This window comes from Haliaeetus albicilla, chromosome 22 (genome assembly GCF_947461875.1).
Source record: "Haliaeetus albicilla chromosome 22, bHalAlb1.1, whole genome shotgun sequence".
Classification (NCBI taxonomy): domain Eukaryota; kingdom Metazoa; phylum Chordata; class Aves; order Accipitriformes; family Accipitridae; genus Haliaeetus; species Haliaeetus albicilla.
In genome coordinates, this window is record NC_091504.1 from 14,594,040 (window position 1) to 14,614,112 (window position 20,073).

The following is a 20,073-nucleotide window of genomic DNA, read 5'->3' on the forward strand; positions in this document are numbered from 1 at the left end:
GGAAGTGCTTACAAACAGAACTATGGTAAAATGCAAGCTAAGAAAACACTATCTATTTAACCCCAATTTAATATTCCTAGGAAGACTGCTTTATAGCAGTTGTGGAGTAAGATAATTTCACCATGCTCTAAAAAAAATCGCACTAAAATCAGTACATATGCAGGCCCATTTTGATATATTGCAGCAACATCTTCTGTTTAGACAACAAATCACCATAGCAGTGTAGTAGCCCTGGTTACCCTTACTAAGTTCAGTAAGACTAAAGAATTCATCTCTTAGCTAAGTATTGGCTAGCCAAGCTACTGAATATTTCTTCCCTGTTTTCTAGACTGTGTGGCTGAGAATATTTCTTCCTTCCAATTTATTGCAGAGAAGCTTGTAAAATACAGATCAAAACTCAAGTAAAAAACCGGCCAGCCTATTTGTATTAAAAAGTCTGGCAGATGAACTCGTAACATTTTGTACTCAAAATAAAAATGGCACTGAGGCTTTAAAACATTTTAATATTTCCTTGTACAACCTTATCAAAACATTTAGTCAGTCATGCACATTCTCTCTGTCTCTGGCCTTTTATAATAGAGTAAATTACCTTTTTTTCCCCCACAACGTACTGGCTGATTCCAAGAATAAAGTACAAGGGAAGATAATAGTGCTAAAGTGTTTGTCGTCTACAGGATCCTCTTAGTTCCCTCTTATTTAGTTAGCTCCATCAAGTCAGTAGGGAAAAAAGCTAAGTGTTTTTAGTCATTATGATACTGGTTCCCTTAAAGAGTATTAAGAGAAGCTAAAGCTGAGAAATGAACAATTTCAAAGTCAGTGTTTCATCAACTGAAGCCAAAGAGAGGACAGTAGCTCTGAATTACCTCTCAACTACATTCTGGGTCAAATTTCACAGTGACTCTGTCCGATCCCATTTTTAGTGGCTGGGGGGGTGGGATGGGAAGGTTTAAAGGTACTCTTTCTATTATCGAATACTCTTTGCCATCATTCTGTACCACGAATCATGCAACCTTTCAAATTCATACATGTTAGAAATTGAATTTTGATTTAAAAATAAACAGACAAAAGTAACTCCAGATTACAAGAGACGTACCCAACAATTACACATTACTAGCCTCACCAAACTTGCTGTTATCACAGTTAAGTCATTTTTAACTGATAAACATCAAGGAAGATTCTTGGTGTTTAACTCTTCCCCATCATCTTGTAGATGAGAGATATTATTTCTCCTGGTTTGAAGCTGAACTTGGAATAAAGTGTAAATAAAAAAAAGAATAGAAGTGAGAAATATTATTGACAAATACATGTATCAGTTATGTCTTATTCTTGACTAGTTGCTAGCCAAGTGTGGAACAGGATATTAGGAATATTATTTGAGAGAAGAAGTTTTGGAAAGGATGACTATACAAAAAAAAAAAAAAAGAGGAAAACTTTGGGAAAAAAGTGTATGCAATTGCAAATTAAGAGAAATTAGTGCATATATTGCCAGTGAGTGTATTTTCAATGCAAGAAGGTAGCTCACAGTTAAGTACATATTAAAGACTTCATCTGAAAAACATAGAAGGGTTTATGCTTAGAGTTGATTCTGCAAATGTCCAAAATTCTTGCTATTATGTCAAAAAAGAGTGAATATGTGAAATAAGTTATAATTACAAAGTATTACAAAATCCTGGAGCAACAGTTTCTGAACTTTTTGGTTTATGACCCTACTTGCATTTCTTAAAACCACATATTGTAGGAAACAGATTAGGCTATCTTTGAGTAAGAGCTAAGGAGAACTTTATCCTAAAATAGTCCTTATAAAAGGATTGTAAACCTTGCTGGCATCCAGTTTATGGAGCCTGAAATAAAAATTGTCAATTGGTAAGCCCACACTAACAACCCTCAGTTACATTTCTTTATGCTGTTTGGCATATAAATAATGTATTCATTTAATAACTTGTTTGGCAAATGTTTGCTTTTGGATTCTCTTCTACAGTCACAGAACTGGAATTCTGGATGACTAAGGAAAGCTTTAGAGACAACTGTTTTTCTTTTTAAAAATTAAGTTACTTGTGGTTGTACTATCACTCTGCAGATGAGAAAGCCTCACAATCACAAAATGCTTACATTTAAACTTTTATACTTTTTAAAAGAGTCACTGTTTTTTAGAGTACAGCTGCATATTTTATAAGCAGTGTGGATTTCTGTTCAGCTGGTTTACATTTAAGTTTTGCAAGCATAAATTTGAAAGTGATCAATACAGCTGGTACTAGAAAAGCCCTAATATATAAGTTCATGCAGAAAAAGTAATTCTGAAGGTAAAGTTTGTTTTGGGTAGGGAGTTCACACAGGCAACATGGCAAGCAAAATGACTCCTTTGCAATTGTAGCTAGAAACTGCAAGTGTCACCACTAGCAGGAATGGTATCCAGACAACTTAAAACTTAGGAACTACAACATAATCTATCCTGTGCAAAATATATTTGCTAATATAAGCTGCATTTGTTCCTAAGAGATTTTGGTTTTACTGTTTTTCTAGAAGAAACCTTGTGCAATCAAAGCCTAGAATGAACTGCAGAAACAAGCTTACTTCCCAATAACATATAAACCCCACTGGTTTCACATATTCAGTGACTTTGAAATGTGTAGTCTTGGTTTGGGTATAAGAAAGAGTCTGAGACACTCCCAAACTGAAGGCTGTATTTTTATTTTTAATAAAAACCCCACAAACTTAAAACATCAAGCAACGACAAGATATACAAAATTTCATCACTGTTGATATAGCACTATAAGGTCAGGGAATGCAACCTAAGGATTTTCATCATTCACTCAAAACATTTTGTTGCATCTGCATAGAGGTAGACTCTTTGGCTTGGTTATTTCAGAATAAGTCGTTTCAGGAGACAAGACCTCTTCCACCTTTGTTCACAATTTGTACCTACTGCCCCAGAAGGACACACCACTAACTTGCAACCTAACCTAATACAGTAAAATGCCAAATCACAAATAAGCAATAATAACTTATAACAATGTTACTTGTGGTTGTTTTAAAGAAAAAGCCAAATCCTGCATTGAAAAAAAACAAATAATCAAAAAAACCTTACAAACATTCCACATATATATAAAAAAATGCAATTTAATCTAAGTATTTAGCAAATATTAATTGCATTATGTTACTTTGATCTAGCGTACAACACAAAGCTACAACTTTATAACCTCTTCATGTACCCTTCATTTTCATGTTATACAAATCTAAGCAAAAAAAAAAAAAAAAAGCCACTGACAAAGCCGAGATGCAGTACATCTGAAAAACCCCCAAACCTACAGTTCACTGAACATCTTAATGATGCAAATGCATGAACAATATATGTTTTCAAAGGTTGTTCAGCTCTCCTTTTCTGAATCAGGCTCTATAGGCCATGTATGCAGGACACTTATGTTCTTACTCTGATTTTCTGTTTCTTAGTACCACTTTACAGGCATTCTCAACCCTAAACATTTCTGACCTTATTGCTTTGAATAAGCAAAAGTCTCGTGGAAAGACTTCTTTTTATATTAAATGAAATAAATTAGAATATAGGGCAATAGAAACCCTAAGATCTGGATTATAAACCACCCACTAAAAATAAAAATGTTCTGATATCAATACAGCCCAATGAGAAACAAGATAATTAACAAATTTTAATCATATTATGGATGTATTTAATACTGCAATTTTCATCTGCAGAAAAATGTTCACTTTGAACTGTCACAGCTCAGTGCTAGACTATAAGTTAACAAATTCATAATTCACACTTAAAATGCACAGTAAACATTAGACCTGAAAGTGCACAGTACAGTTTTTACTGAACCTGAATACAGAAAATCAATATTTTCTCCTTTAATGATGGAGATTACATTGATCTGTTGTTAGCATTAGAATCGTATAAATATATATGTGCAAGTCATTATAGATAAAGATTTTGTAAATAGCTAATGTAAATACATTAGCATGTAATGACACAGGACCAACCCTTTTGGCAATGGCAGTTTGTTACATAGTTCTCATATCAAATTTCAGTGCGGAATATATGTTTTTAACAATATACACATTCACAAATTATCAAAAGAATAACAACTTTTTCCTGTTTTATGCTACACAGAATGTTAAAAGTTTTATCTTCCAGGTGACAATAGCTTTACTGAATTTACTGACAGATGGTCTATTTAAGACATTAAAATACAAGTGCAATAGGACACAGAAAGAAGACAACATTGGAAGAACTGTCAATACTTTTGGAAAACCTTACTTAGAAAACTATTGCATTTTATGAGAGGAAATATGTTCTGGTATAAAGGAATAGTCCAAATGGTATAACTAGATTTTTCACTTCCAAGTGAATGAGGTGCAAGAGCTATCAAAACGGATTAAAAAATTAAAGCATCTTAAAAGCATAAGTAAGGCACGCTGAGAATTAAGTTGTATTGTGCCACCACAGAATCTCTATCCAGTGAAGACCAAAGGAATGCACTTTGCAAAATCTAGCAAGACAGAGCTGTGCTGACTTTGGAATGTCAAAAAAGAAAGTATAACTTCTAGTAAAGTAAGCAAATATAATGTAGAACATACCATACAATTATAGTTTACTGTGACAAAGGCTTATGATGATGTTCTAAAATTCACGATTGAGTCCAGGTATGTTCTCCTAAACAAACTCCTGACAAAAGACCACAATGTGTTTCAAACAGCTCCATCACTGTCAATCAAAAATTGGCAGTTTCCACAGAGCAAGACATTAAAAAAAAAGGCAAAAGCAAAGTGATATCTCATGCAGCAGGTCGCACATACTAATCAAAACACAGTACATTTTTAGCAAGACATCATAACTTTCAAAAGAAAACACCTTTATCAATTAGTCTTAGCACTTAATTCTTATGGACTTGGTGAAGAATTTAATTTAGTTCATTCAGTGACATTATAGAATTGATTAAAGTGCTATAGGAAGAATAAAAATAATTTGCGTTTCTTACTCCTGTTGAAACTTGCCTTCAATAATAAGTAACCCAAATGTTAAAACTGATGGAACAGCATTAGCAAGAAGCAGCTGGTTATCTTAGAGGGCATTTATTAAAATATTTCACGTACTTTGCCAAAGTACTGTGCAAAAAAAGCTTATCTATGCCCTATGTTGAACAATCTCATTAGTCATCTTTTGCTTTTTCCTTTAGATATTGCGTCTCTGTAGGTCAGGTGAATAAAGTCAAAGAGTTGCGTGGCATTGGCAGCATTACCCAAAATTTTGGAAAGTTCGTCTTTTGACAGTGTCACTAGCTCTGCAATGCTTTTAACGTGGTTCATTAAGGCACGGCAGTTTTTTGCATTAATACCTGGCATTTTTAATAGAAAGTCCTGAGGACCAGGGTTATACTTGTCTGACTCGGGAAGAATTTCAGAATCTGCTGTGACAGCCATTGCTGTTTCTGCATCAGGTTGGGGATGGTTTTGTTTTAACTCTTCAAACAGTTCAGCAGTAGCATGGGGAGAGGGACACCACAGGATACGTAACTTTGGGAAATGAAGTGTAAGAAGGGTTAGTTTAGAAGTAACATCATTACTGGAAATTTCCTGATGTAGAGAGCCTCGTGGAATCAAGGAGAAAGATTTGTTAGGATCAAATTCAATCAGGAGAATTGGTCGCTTATAGTAACGGGACATAGAAATGCATTGTGTATACAGTCTTCCATTATTTAAAGAACCAATCAGATCACTGATACTTTTCCGCTCTACACAGATATCAGGAGTTAAAATATAATCTCCAACTTCCAAAGTAACAGGCTCAATGTCGATACCACGACGATGAATCAGTGATGGAAGCTCACTACGAAATTCCCGCATATCCACTATTACAGTTTGCTGAACACTCTTCTGTTCCTGTCCACCTAAAGAGCAAAATAAATACAGTTAACCTAATACTTATGACCTCTGACTCTGGTTGTATAGTTGTCCTGTGTGCTGCCAATGCTTCTGTAATGGATGGACTTCACATCTCAAATTATACCTCAAATTCAGCAGTATAATAAATCCAGAATAATTTTTCACTGTTATAGAGAAAAATCAGTTGCCAAATTATATACTGTAGTTCATGGAGTATGCTCTGCAGTTTAATAGAACTACCATGCTACCTGCTATAAGCCTTGTATATGTGACAATGAAATATGTTAAGCTGTAGATGAAAATTATTTAAATGAATCAGGAAAATCTTTAAAAAAGTTGCCTGCGAAACAAGATAACAAAGCTGATCCTTTTTATCTCCAGCTGTTTCCCAAAGAAATATGGCATTTTATTGCAGGAGTTATACTTCAGCCTCTATAGATCTGTAGAAGGATACATAAAGAGACTGCAGCATCAAGGCCACAAAAGACGTAATAGCAAAGATTAGAAAGTATATGGTGAAGGAGAGCAGGATTACAAAAATGACAGCAAAGAAAAACAAGGGCAGAGCTGTAAAGATGAACACAGAGTATACATGTCAGAGCAAAGGAACAAAAATGTGGTTAGAACTGCAACAAAAGAAAGATGCTTTATTGCAAAGAAAGTAGACAAAACCCATAAACTGCAGTTGTTTACTCAGGCACTCTGTTTCACCAAGATCAAAAGAAGTCCCCAACATTTACTAGCTCAAGGACAACACTGCCTTTGACTACCTGTAGACTTCAGTTTTAATGTTTTAACTTCTCTCCACCTCCCTACAAGCAATACTAGAGAGTCTTATAACCAACTAGCTGCCTAGAAACAATCTAAATGGTATCTGTCTCAATGGTAAAATACTTCATTAATTGACATTTTCTTTTCAAAGAGAAACATAATTCATTGTCATTTCACAGAGAGGTAGATGGAGTAAGGGAGATAATGTTTCTTTACCATCAAGACTGCAGAGTCAACATGGAATGTGACTATGACCCAGATGCTTTGGACAGGATTTAAACACAATAGTTATAGGCCTAACTTCATGAACTGCTCACCTGCTTTGCGTGTGTCAGTGGAAGCAGAGGCAGGTTTAGCATCTCTTACTAGGTCTAAGTTTGTTTCATCTCTTCCTTCTCTTTCTTCAGGAATAACCATGCTGGCCTTCTCTCTAAGGAACCACAAAGAAAGAAACACTAAAGACTGCAACTATATGAGAAAAATAGATCAAAATACTTTAATACCCTTCAGCCAGATGTAAAATTATATATAGTTTAATACGAATTGCAAACCTGATCAGAAATGCAATTTACTAGGTTTTCCAGATTGTTGGGCTAGATGCTATATTTTTATTTTTAATTGATAGCACTTTTTAGCATCTGCTTGTTTTATTTTTAGAACTTCTCTGGGCGTATGAAACAAAGGAATTAATGACTAATAATAGCAGTATAACCTGGTGAGAAGACACTGTCAGTAAAAATACTGTTTTACACAGTCTAAAAAAATAATTGGTTTGTTCCCCAAAAAGACTTCCGTCATAAAAGCCTTAGAAATATCTTACAAGAAATGTTACCTCCAGCCAAAAACGTACATTTACAGAAATGAAGTTCATAGACTATTAGGGAAAAATACAAGTGGTGCTGTTTAGCCTTTGAAATTTAATATTAAAACCCCCTAAAATTAATAAATAAAGTATCAGGGGCTTTGAAAAGGAAGGTTTTGACTTTTCATTGATTCTCAGTGGGAAAGTTCTTTTAACATTTGAAAAGAAATTGAATTAGAAGTTTATTTAAAGCCTTCACACAGTTAAGCACTTTAGTATTTAAAATGTAATCATATAAGGGAATTACGTGAAACAATAATAAAGGTAGTAAACTAATTTTGTTACCGAATGAGTTTTTCAAAGGCCTCCTTCTCTTTTCTCAGAGCTGTGAGATAGCGCTGTTCTTCTGTTGAGCCCCCATATATAAGAAAATAAACTCTGCAGGTTTGGAAGAGAGGGGAAAAAAAAAAAAAGAGGAAGGAAAGAGATCACAAAACTTCATATTAAGTTAAAAATACCCACAACCAATATTTAAGATTAGTAGCAGTAAGTGCCTGACAAGTTAGTATTTGCCTTGAAAAAGGCAAGTGAAAAAACACTATCTTTTTCTGTAAAGATATTCCAAAATCAGCAACAAAAATTCTTATATCCAGTGTTCCCTCTTTTCCCAGTAGCGGATACACTTACTGGAATTCTGGGATTCAACCAGAGTGGACTCAGACTGCAGTCAGCCATTCAGTAAATACATAAAGCAAGTATAATGGAGAAGTTACTTTCTTACTGTTTTTAAAATCTTCCCAGTAGAATATATATATATAACAAACTAAAAAATCTGCAATCATCCTGGGTTAGGAAAAAACGCCACCTAAATACATCTAATGATGTACAAGGAAATCGTAGGTTCTACAAAGAACAAGCTGTCATTTATCTCGCAGAGATGAGCACACCGACAAATGAAGTTTTATTCTGCAAATAGCGATTTAAATGGAACATATAAGAATTAATAATTACCTTAAGGAATTAATTGCCTATAGCTTTTCAGCACAGTCATTTTTTTCCAGTATATTTTAACTGAGGTACATTTTGACAGACTGATAGGATTTTATTCCTATTACTTTTTTCATGTGGTACATGTTCTAACCCCTACTTGCATGACTGCATCTGATTTTCCTGCTCTGAAGCGTGGGAACGTGATGCTGGAGGTAGATATAACACATGTTGATTAGGCAATTAAAAATAAATTGTACAAATAACCCAGAAATTATCCTCATGCAATATACTTTGTGAGTTCTGTCATTTATATCTGCAATAGAGAGTCCTTCCCTGGAAATCAGGTACAGACACACTAAATACTGCCAAACTGATTTCCATTTTCAGTTATGTTGCATATATACAAATCTTTGACTGGAAAATTACAACTGCTTTGTTAAATTTATGCAAGTAATTTTCATGAGGTGATTAAAGTATAAAGCATTAGAATTCAAAAGGTAATAATTTCATATGCCAATACATTGTGTTTCAACTGTAGTTAGTAAAGTGTGTTTATTCTAAGACTTAAGGAACTGCTATAAGTTATTTTCAGAGAGGTAGAGGTATAACTACAGTTTACTGTATTCCAGAAATGCTGTATCAGGCAGCCATATAAATGAAAAATAATGCAAAAGCTCATATTATATTAAAGTTTTCTATTTTTTTAATTAGTCTGTAACATTTATTCATAAACATGAGTTTTGCAATTCACAAGTGTATCAAATATATATACAAAATGCGGAAATCTTTCTGTCAGCTAACCCCAGAACAGTGTATAACTGCAAATACTTCTCATTTTCTTTATTGCGTTTTCCTTTACTTGTTTTTCTGTTACAGTTTCTGAATTAGTGGTCGTCAGCATGACCAGACATCAGGAAATGTGAAAATTAATTGAATCCAAAATGAAGCTTATTGTGTAAAAATCACACCTATAGAGACGGTTCAAAATGAGACTACAGCACCTCCAAATGGATCTATTGCCACTAAGATCATCTAAGCAGAGGTCTTGTAGAAGATGGAATGAACTTTTTTTTTTTTTTACAGGTATGTTTCTGCTGAAAGTGCACTTATTTTTTCTTTTAAGACTAAAATTACCCTGACCAAGTCAACTTGCCTCAAAGGCTTCCCAGGCCTGCTTGCCTTGTAGATTTCCAGCTGCCGAACAAAAGTTAGTTCTGCATCATATAAGACGACATATCTTGGTTCTACTTCATGCAGTACCCGAGTGAGCGCATAGGGATCACTGCAACCCTGCAACGGATGAATAATTGTGAGCGGGTTCTTGAAAATACCGTAGTAACAATCTGAGGGTAAGTTGACATGGAAATCTTCAGGAATGGTCTCTTCGATAATGCTTTCTTGGCTACTGCTTAATTCTTTGTTGTCTTCTACCTCTAACTGCTCTCCCTTTTCCTCCTCGGTTTTCCCTATCATTTGGATTATAGTCCGGTCTTGCTGCTTCTTGTGTTTATTTTGTTTTGAAGAAGCTGTGAGTTTGGCTTTTTTGGTTTGAGGCCCTGTGTCTGGTCTGGCATTTCCTTTGGACTTGACAGCTTTTCTGTCCTTAATCCACACTTCTTCAGCTTTCTCATCCTTTCCGAAGCTTTTGTTATACAGTCTTGTTAAAAAAGCTTCTGCTCCAGCAATAATATACTCCCTGAGCTGCGCACAAGCTCGGTCATCACTGGCACAAATAAGCACTTGCCCTGCAGTCAAGAAACAATATCATGTTTATAATCTGTTATGCTGTACTTATCCAGCTACAAGACATCTCTTGAGCAAATTGTTTTTAATGATCCTAGAAGCATGCCTGCCAAATGCCTTTACATTTGGTTGTCACAGTTGCTCTGGACTTTCAGGGAGTCTAAGTTGCATGACGTTTTGTACCAAAAAAGATTACAGAACGTTAATGGAAGTTCAGCTTTCCTTATTCTTATACCATCAAAATTAGTGAGGTCTTCCTTTTGACCATCTGAAACGAGGCAGATATAGGATGTATTGAAACGTACTTGGACAACTACTTTTTTTTTTTTTTTTTGAATGTGGAATAAGAGAGAACTTAATTTAGACCATTCTAATTTTCAGCCTTTGTCAGCTGTGTTAAAGAGTCTAAAAAATACATGTTTCACACAGTACTATTGACATTTGTGGGCCTTGAATAACGATTCCCCACAAGCTGACTCAGATAAACTCCTACAACACTAGGTGAGAGAGCCAGATCTTATCCAGAGTCAGAACACTGTGGGTGGAAGAAAAGAGTGCTTTTTTACCCTTACTATTTCCTAAAATAAAAATTGGTGAAATTTAAGGGGACGAAAAGCCCTAAAATAGGAAAGGCAGCAACACAGTTAGTTAGAAACACACTTGCCTTCTACTGTCTACCTCATTTAGGTGCATCTCCTGGAGAAGCAAATTTTCAGGTGCATGAGAAGAATGTGTGAGATGGAAATGGCATAAGACAGAATCCCTATTTTTTTTTGAACCTGAACTTGAGAAATGAGTTAATGGTACCTTCATTGATTATTACAAATTTCCATGATATTAGTTTTATTGGTTTTGAGAATACGGTATCAGTACAATATTGAAGTGTAAGTTAAAATATTTTTTGTAATAATACAGGGTATTTCCTAAACAGTATTGCATAGTAACCAACAGCATTTCTCTTTTAGAGCAAGAACTAAATAGGAGTTTATGTAACACAATTTAGTTTTACATAGTTTAGGTACATAAACTCCTTAAGTCCACAAAATATTAAATTTAAAACTAGCTCTTTAACAAAACTACAGTAAAGAGTTAGGGTCCTTCTCTCAAAAGTCAAGTAGAAGTAAAAACTAGCTGTACTGTGAAAACTTACATCATTTAATATTCTCTCACCTGGACCACCAAGGTCTTCACTGTTCTTATTCTCATTTTCAATCTCTTTTAGTACTTCTCTCAAAGCTTCCCATTTTGGGTTACTTTCTAGAACCAATTCCCTTTTCAGTTCTGAAACAAAGTAAGATTGAACATAGCAGCTCTTGCAGCCAAAATATCTTTTAGAACTTTACATTAGTGGTTAGATGTCAATAGCGTGATGGTTGTTGGCAAATATGATATTCAACAGCCTACATATGCAACTTGTTATGCTAACGGGTTGGAGAGCACTCTTACAGAAACATTCAAAAATGGGGATAAGTGCTCTAGTGAAGCAAAAACTTACAATATTCACTCATTCTTCAATTCTGAAACTCCTGGAAATATTTTAATAAAAGCAATATCAGCCTCCTACCCGTTCACGTAAAATAAGATCAAGATAAACACCAATGTAATTCAAGAACAATTCCATAAAAGCTCTCCCAGTGATCAGCTGAGCAAGCTTAGAATAACCCCTTAGTTCTTCATGACTCTGTTTTGTGTTTATTATATGCTTTTTGAACTAAGATTATGTCTCAACTTATCCCAGCTAACAGATTGAGATCTTGAGCTGTTTTAAGATGTAGGGAACACAAGTAATAATATGCAGAGCGTCTGAAATCGTGTGACACTCTCAAACTTAAAATTAGGAATGATCAGTACCATTTTCCTTCTTCACATCACTTTTTTCAGAGCCTTTGCCTTTCTGATTCAGTTTCTCATCTGCAATGCGATAAACTCTAGCTCGAGCATTTACAAACATGGAAGTACTGGCGTCAAGAAACAGCCAACCTAAAGAGGAAAAGAAAGCAGTAGTAGTTTGACATTTGCAATGTGTATGTGTTTCAACCCTTTCCAGTAAAAGCCCCAAATCTCTCATCTGGAATACCTGTGCTACCTGCTTGCTATGTAATTACTAGCTTAATAAAAGACAGAGATGTGATGCAAATCTCACACTGTTAAGTAACAGCAGTTAAGTAGGAAGATGAAAGCATTATCTGTCAATAAAAACCTACGTCCTTATGGCTGGTTATATAAAACCTAATTAGATACCTTCATATGTTTGGGAATGTTAATTAAAAATATCGATATTTCACTGTTTCATGCATTAACTTGTATGGTCATTCAGTGTTTACCTGAATTCTCACCAAAAGCTTTTTCACTTGCTTTCAGTGACTCTAGAAGATTAAGGAAAGTGACACAATCATACTGAGTTAGATACAGTAGCAAAGTACGTAGTATCTTCAAATCCTGGACCAAAGATTTTGTCTTGGCTCCAAGCTGATGCCAGAGAGGATCTAAATAGTGACGTATTGTCTAGAAATATAAATTGGAAAGTTCAGGATGTCAGAAATATAGTATACTAACAAAGATAATGCACTTTTTTTTCCTTTACAGGGCATGCCACTAGTTTCCAAAGTTATTAAACATACTAAATTAAAAATTTGATGATGAGGTATTTGTTTTGATAAGTAATCATTTTTTGCAAAGTTAACAGAATATAGATGCTTATATGTAAAACATTTCAACAATTAGCAGATGTATATCATTTAATGCTTTCAGTGCATATTTTCCTGTCCATATAATAATAAAAAACCTGGTAAAATAAAACCCCCCTTATTTTACCACTACTGGCCTGTGCCTTTAGTATCTAGTATCCTTTACTTAAGTAAAGTAAAAAACATTATAATGTCATTTAATTTTCAAAATAAGATGAGAAGCACAGATATGCAACCTACAGAGCATAAGGAAAAAACCTCCAAATATTTAAAGTAAAGAAGGCCTTACATCAAGATTAAATCACAGGTAACATAACCATGTTTCACTATGATGGTTGAAGTTTATGATTTTATCCTACAGAAAACATATATAAGCCAAACATTGCAGATCTGCCAAAAATAACAATGCACACACAATTAGTAACATATATAATGATTAAAGACAGAACAGATGCATGCATAAGCCATATTATGTATTATACACAGCGCTTCTCCTAATAGAGAAAATAAAAAATACAAGCAGGAAATTCAAGAGGGAAAAAAGGTGGGTGTGTGTGTAAGTAACTGCATACTTATCTCTGAAGTATTTTGAGCTGAAATTGCAGCCATCTTTGTAGTAATAATAATAAACCAACCATGAATCAGGATGTTCTTACTGCAGGGACTTTGGAAATGAAGGAAGAACAATAATACCAACACATCAAAAACTCTACTGGTAACTGTAACATCACCATTTAACACAGTTTCTCTCCTTGTACCAGTAATAAACATGTCATGGGAGAACACTCAGTTGATGCTGGTTAGTTATTTTACAAATAATATTTTTGTTTGCATTGAAGATCTACATCCCTTTAATTAGACACAGCAAAACAATCAAAACAGTTACCTTGTCAAAAGGTTTACCAATAGCATTTTCTAAAGATAGATCTTCTACTTCAAGAGCTGGATTATAACGTTTGAGTTCTCTCAGACATGCGTTCAAAATGTCCAGGACTGAAGTCTGGATAGCACGCATAGCGGGGGTCATTGACACATGTATTTCCACCACTTCAGGTTTATGCTTCTCTAAAAATGAGTTCACTGCTATATGAAATCTAAGAGGAAAACAGCTTATTGAGATTTACATGGATGGTTTGCTTGACCTACAATTATTCAAAAGTTTGTATAAACTACAATTACAATTGTTTTAAATGTAAACAAGTAAGTTAATTAGAAAATAAATCAGTTTATACTAATGTGCAGACTCCAATCTTATGAACAGCCTCAGAAAACCATGTATTCCACAATTATGACTGTAATCATGCAAGCCTATAGTGCTGGTGAATGATCCATGTAGATCCACTAGATTCTACATCATTATTACGTATAACAAATATTAAAGTAAAACCAAAAAAATCTCATGAGGGAGAAACTCGAATGGGTTCATATATCCTTTTGAATCACATGGATCCACTAGCAGATTCTGTGACCTTCCCAGATTCTGATTATAGCAGGTGCTTGTTAGAACACTGCCTTACAGCCAATGCGGCTGTACAGGTACATAGATGCTAGCTGATTTTTACCAACAGAACAAGGCTCAGAGAACGTTATGTCTGACCTCTGAAACTCAGTGGGCATTTCCCTTACTGTATGCTGCACTCTCAGGTCTTTTCATGGTTCAGAAGCCAAGGAAAAAAATTTAGAGAGCTCTTATTCAACCTTTCCTATCCTACTTATGTCCATTTCTACTCCTTTGTGATAGTGGAATGTTAAAGAGTTTACAGTGCAGAGTAACAGTACATTAAGATGGAGTGAAACTCATTCTAGACTGGACAAAAGGAACAAATGGGCAGACCTCCTGCCCAAGGCTAGAGCACTGAATGGGTAATCAGCTAAAGTGCCCAGTGCCATTTGTGGCTTTGCTCCTGAAAAACTTAATGCATGTCACAAACTTGGCAATTTGGTTTCTATCAGTTGTCAAGAAATATTCTTCATACACAACATACACGTAAAAGAAGATTTTTTTTAATCTGACACGTAGAAAAAGATCCATGGAGTTTCATCGCAGTTGGAAGCAAATACCTTCATGAATGGCAGAACTGAGAGACTGTATTCCTATTACTTCATGGCTTAAATAATCTGTTTAATACGTGAAGTTTTTCTTAAGCTATTAGGAATGTCACTTTCTGCTGCGATTTCTGTTGGCTAAAAGGACAGCTATACCATAAGGTTCAGCCCCTTATAGATTTAATGTGGGTCTATTTTCAAAAATACTTAAACAAATTTAGCATCTTTAAGATCACTTCTGTCAAAAATTGAATGAAATTTGTTTGGGAATACAAGAGGGAACACAGAGTAGCAGTGTGACTGCATACACCTCATTTTCTTAGGAAACCACTGTAACATCCTTCACTTTTTCCACCTTTTTTTTAAGTTTAAATCTCCAATGAAATAAAGAGGTGCTGTACCTTGGCCACAGATAAAGTTTCCTGACAAAAAGATTTCTCATCACTCTTTCCACGTGGCAAAAACCAGTATTAAATGCAACTGCATTATCTGTAAAGGCTTTAATGAAGCCTTGCTTGTTCTTCTGGCGATAAAGTCGCAAGATAAATGCTTCCTGACAGGACTCAATGATTCTGTGTGCTTTGTACACCAAAATGCCTGGCAAAATAAAAGATTTTCAAGTTACAAAAAAGTAAACAAAGGTCCAATTTTGTATAGATTTTTCCACAAAACTTGTATTTTTTAACCTTTTTTTCTTAAATAAAAGACAATAGGAATTTAAATCTTCTAAAGTGATGGTTGAACAAACTTTCCAGGGTTCAAACCAAGCAATTCCTCAGTTTCAGTACCATGGAATCCCCAAATAACAGAACTGGGTTAATGATGCACCTTTAGCAAAAAAACCCTTGTGCTAGAGTGGCAGGACGTATCAGCTGAGAAAATTCTTTACTCCTAAGGCAAAACTTGAACCTTATAAAAGGAGTAAAAGCAAATACAAGACATAACACACTATTGTAACAAAGCAAGTTTAAATATGTTCAAGATTATGATATTTGAATTATTTTATTAGAGAAGTTCTGGAATTACAGACTTGTCAAGTATGTTGCACTGGTAACAGTTCAAGTCTTTACATAATCAAAGAACTTCTGAAAATATGTATTTTGTTTTCCCCCCACTTTCTGATATTCATATTCACACATGAGGACAGAAAGTACCATCAACTGTATGAGTACACCACCAATTTTCTTTATGGCTATGGGTGTATTAGTAAAAGAAGATTTATCATGCACATTTTAGTACAGAGAAGTGAAACAACAGTTAAGTGTTTGAGGTGAATAATTCTGGGATTTACACTTCACTCAGCCAAGACCTGTTAAAATAAAGGCTTATTTTGTCTCACACTTATTTGTGTTACATTACACACATTACATTTTTTCATTCTCCCCCTAGTGAAGTGAGGCCTATGTGGTACTTTTATCTGTTCACAGCTTCCAGTGGAATAATAAATGCCTTTCTAAAATGGAAGCAAAGGACATCAAACATCACACATTTTACCTTGTGCCTACATAAGCTGACAAACTTACAGTGCATTTAATTTCTTTAACAAGTTTCTTCAACTCAGCACTCAGCCATTGATTTTAATATGCCTTTACTTTGTAAATGAAAGAGCATCTATACAAAAAAGACTTCCATCTAACTGCTAGCCATTCATGATCAAGTCATGGAATAATCCACTAAAAGGTATTTTTCTATCTAGATATTACGTCTCTCCTGTGAAGCAAATTTTTCAGAACATAATAATGATCGTACTCATTTCTAAACATCTTCCAGTTTGTCAAGATATGACTCTGAAAGGACATTACAGGCGAGACGGAATTTGTAATCGGCCAGTAAGACTATGTATTTATCATAATACCTTCCTACTTTTAGTCAATATTTCTCTGCTTATGAAGTGAGTTTATACTGCTGTGTAAGCCTTGGTAGAAACAACTTGCCACTGTTTACTACACCAACTTGCATCGCTTTTACTATGCTATTAAGGAAATCATTTCTATTTGGCCAAAACCACCAGGAATAATTCTTCTTTACTGCAGTGATAATTTCTTATTTTCATTTAGCTGAATTTATGAGTTCATCAGGTCTCAATTCACATGTGATTCTACATTGGTTTTATAAACAACATTTATAACACCTAGAAACACTTTTGCTATGTTAACTCCTCAAGAAACACTATTACAAGTTTTTGTTGGTTTTGTCATGCAATTTCACACACAAATAATATAAGTTTCCAACAGAACCACGTGTTATGCAAGTTTTAAATGAAGGAGCCAAGTCTATCAAAGCTGCTGTCACACTGACCTCCAGTGGCAATGCAAAAACTATGACAACTGTGTCATTATAGGACAGGACTATTTTTTAGACCTTTAGTGTATTTTTTCTTTTCATACCGACAAAGTCCAAAGGTGTGTTTTCTTTTTTTTTTTTTTCTTCTTTGGTAGGACAGAAATGTAAAGATGAAGGAGTCAAGCGGATGAAGAGAAATTAAAGTACGTTGCCCAGAAAATGTGGTCACTTTTGTTTTTTAACCTAGAATTATCCGAATTGACAGATCTGGCATCCTTTGGCTGTAGCATAAAACTGTTCAAAATGTTTTACAGATTAGAGCTTGTCATATATTGACTAAAAGAAAAGGGATACAGCTTCTGAAGCAGAAACTTATGTTCTTCTAAGCATTCAACATTCAGTTATGTTTAGCCATTAAGATGTTAACATTTAGATAATGGTAAAATATTCTTATATTCCTGGCTCTTAGATATCTATTTTACTAGCTCTCCAGGCTGTAACAGGGTTTCCAGCTTAGACAAGAACATAAAAACAATGGCAATTGAGGGAGAAGGGGAAAAGAACACAGGACGAAAGAGAAAACTCTAACATCTTTCAAGTATGACTTCTATATAAGAACAAAAAAAGTCACAAGCTATTCCCAAAATCTTTACGTGATAGTAACAGCACTACTTCATAATACTGCTATTTAGATAGTGTCCAAGGCGTGTCAAGACAAAGATTAGTAAGGTATTGCTATTTTTTGATGGGAAAAGTCATCAGGAATAATTTTTTAAATGCAATAAATAGGTAGCATGCATGGTTGATAAAACAGGACATCTAAAAATCAGTTTTAATCACAGGGCATTTAATCATAGGCCAATGTCCTACAGACCATAGGACACTATTTCACCAAATGCAATCAACTCTTTTTCTTTGAAAGTCAGTCTGAATTTTGTTTCTTAGGTCAATGGCATAGTTTAACTGCTGATTTGTTTTCCAGCCCCTTATTGATATCAGAAAGCCATACAAATGCATGATCCAGTATCTAAAAATAATGTGGATGTTTACAAATTCTATGGTTAAATAATGCAAAAAAATCTGGAGCAAAGAAAACCATTGGAAAAAATTGCATATTTGCTCCTTTTACCTCAAGTCTTTGTGGAAAAAAAAGGAATAATTCTTCAACCTCAATACTGGTTAGTAGAACTCTTCATATAGAATTAAGCTTTATGTATTTTCAAACAGAATAGTCTTACCTTTATTTCATTAAACTCTTACCAGTAATGAGGTTTGCGGGAATTCTGTCAGTAAGGAAATCTACCACAAGGATTCGACTTGTCGCAAAGATGACTCCTCCTTGTGTGTAAAATTCATATCGAGTATTATTTGTAATTTCATTGGTAACACGCCGAGGAAGATGAACAACTCCATCTGACCTCAGCTGATCAATAAAATACTCCTAAACCAAATACAATAAAAACACAAGACATCGTTGTGGAAACTGATGAAATGCATGCAAAAAAACTTTAATTATACATACTCTGTTAATTTTGAGGAGCTGTCCAAAACCAATTAAAAGCATGTTAGTGTAACATACTACCTAAGGAAGTCAGAATTATGTTTTTTTTTCCTTCTTAGGTATACTTTGTTCAGTTTCAAACTCTTCCAGGTGATTTAAAAATGCATGTATTTTCAGCAGCAGCTAGACAATACTTAAGCAAATATGAGCAAGTGACGCTCAGAGAAGCTTACATTTTCTTATATATTAACAGCTCTTTTTCAGAGAATAGGCAATTTCAATACTGACTTAGTAACAGAGAACTGGGAAGAGATCATCTTTGAGTCCACTCGCCTGCTATCAAAGACAACTACAGCAGGTTGGTCATATACGTCAAGCTTAATTTTATAAACTACAGCCGTGATATTTATTCACCTATGGTCACTACAAAAAATCCCCAGAACATCACCTCCCCGATGGTGGGAAATCTCCCTGGTTCCAGCGAAAATAGACGGGCTTTTTTTTTCTTTTCTCTTTTTTTCACAAGTAGGGTCAAACGTGTCAACAAGTTTCACTCCTTCCTGCTCACTGGCTACTTAGAGATTTCTGCCATTTCCGAGTTGCGTATATAACCTTATTTTAGATCGTTATTATTAGGACTCCACCGTGCCGCACGAGTAGAAATTCGGACCCTGATGTGATGCATCGGGTCCGACAGCTCCCCCCCAGCAAGTGCAAAGGCCCCGCGCTGCCCCCACCCGCAGCCCGGCCTGAAGACCCCCTCCGCTCGGAGGGAGCGGGCAGCAGCCCCCTCCTGCCCCCCGGGACCAGACGCTGGCGGGACGCCGCGCCGCCGGCCGTCCCCGGGATGCGCCCGCCGAAACTGAGAGGGGACGCCGCTGAGGGGGAAGGGGCGGGGCAGGCGCGACGCCGCTGACAGGAGCTCCCCTCACCTCCTCGGCGGGGCTGGTGTTCAGCACCAGCACCAGGCTGGCAGGCTCGCAGTAGAGGCGGAGGAAGCGCAGCAGCAAGCGGTCGATGCCGAGCCCGCGGGCGCAGACCACCAGCCCGTCCTGGTGGAAGAGGTCCAGGAAGATCTGGCTCTCGTGCTCCAGCAGCACCGCCATGGCCGCCGGCCCGCGACGCCGGTGGAGCTGCGCATGCGTGCCAGCCGCCGCGCCCTCCCGCTGCCGAGGCGGGCGCCGCCGAGGCGACGCCCCCTGCCGGACTCAGGCGCCGCGGTCCTCCAGCGTCGAGCGCGGCGGGTTTTCCCGCCCCGAGCGCGAGGTGCCTCAGGCGAAGCTCCGGCGGGTGGAGGGCGGCGGCGGCGGCGGCGGGACGGGAGGATCCCGAGAGCCACCGGCGTGGAAAAGGAG

General features: G+C 36.1%; 1 protein-coding gene and 1 long non-coding RNA gene across 3 annotated transcripts in view; one reads left to right on the forward strand and one right to left on the reverse strand.

The window, feature by feature from the left end:
• The window catches only part of LOC138690528 (uncharacterized), a 29,662-nt gene extending 17,161 nt beyond the window's left edge, over window positions 1-12,501 (forward strand). For both annotated transcript variants that reach the window (XR_011329301.1, XR_011329302.1), the window contains exon 3: window positions 9,335-12,501. This is a non-coding gene — a long non-coding RNA (uncharacterized lncRNA). The remainder of the gene's footprint in view (window positions 1-9,334) is intronic.
• ERCC4 (ERCC excision repair 4, endonuclease catalytic subunit) lies at window positions 2,682-19,864 on the reverse strand. The gene is made up of 11 exons (XM_069809973.1): window positions 19,651-19,864; window positions 18,478-18,658; window positions 15,336-15,531; window positions 13,775-13,982; window positions 12,526-12,706; window positions 12,053-12,181; window positions 11,372-11,482; window positions 9,612-10,203; window positions 7,814-7,906; window positions 6,984-7,096; window positions 2,682-5,900 (listed from the first exon to the last, which is right to left on the reverse strand). Exons 1-11 carry the CDS (start codon window positions 19,822-19,824, stop codon window positions 5,167-5,169), a joined length of 2,712 nt encoding a protein of 903 aa, XP_069666074.1. The 5' UTR covers window positions 19,825-19,864; the 3' UTR covers window positions 2,682-5,166.
• Window positions 19,865-20,073: the final 209 nt, after the last annotated feature.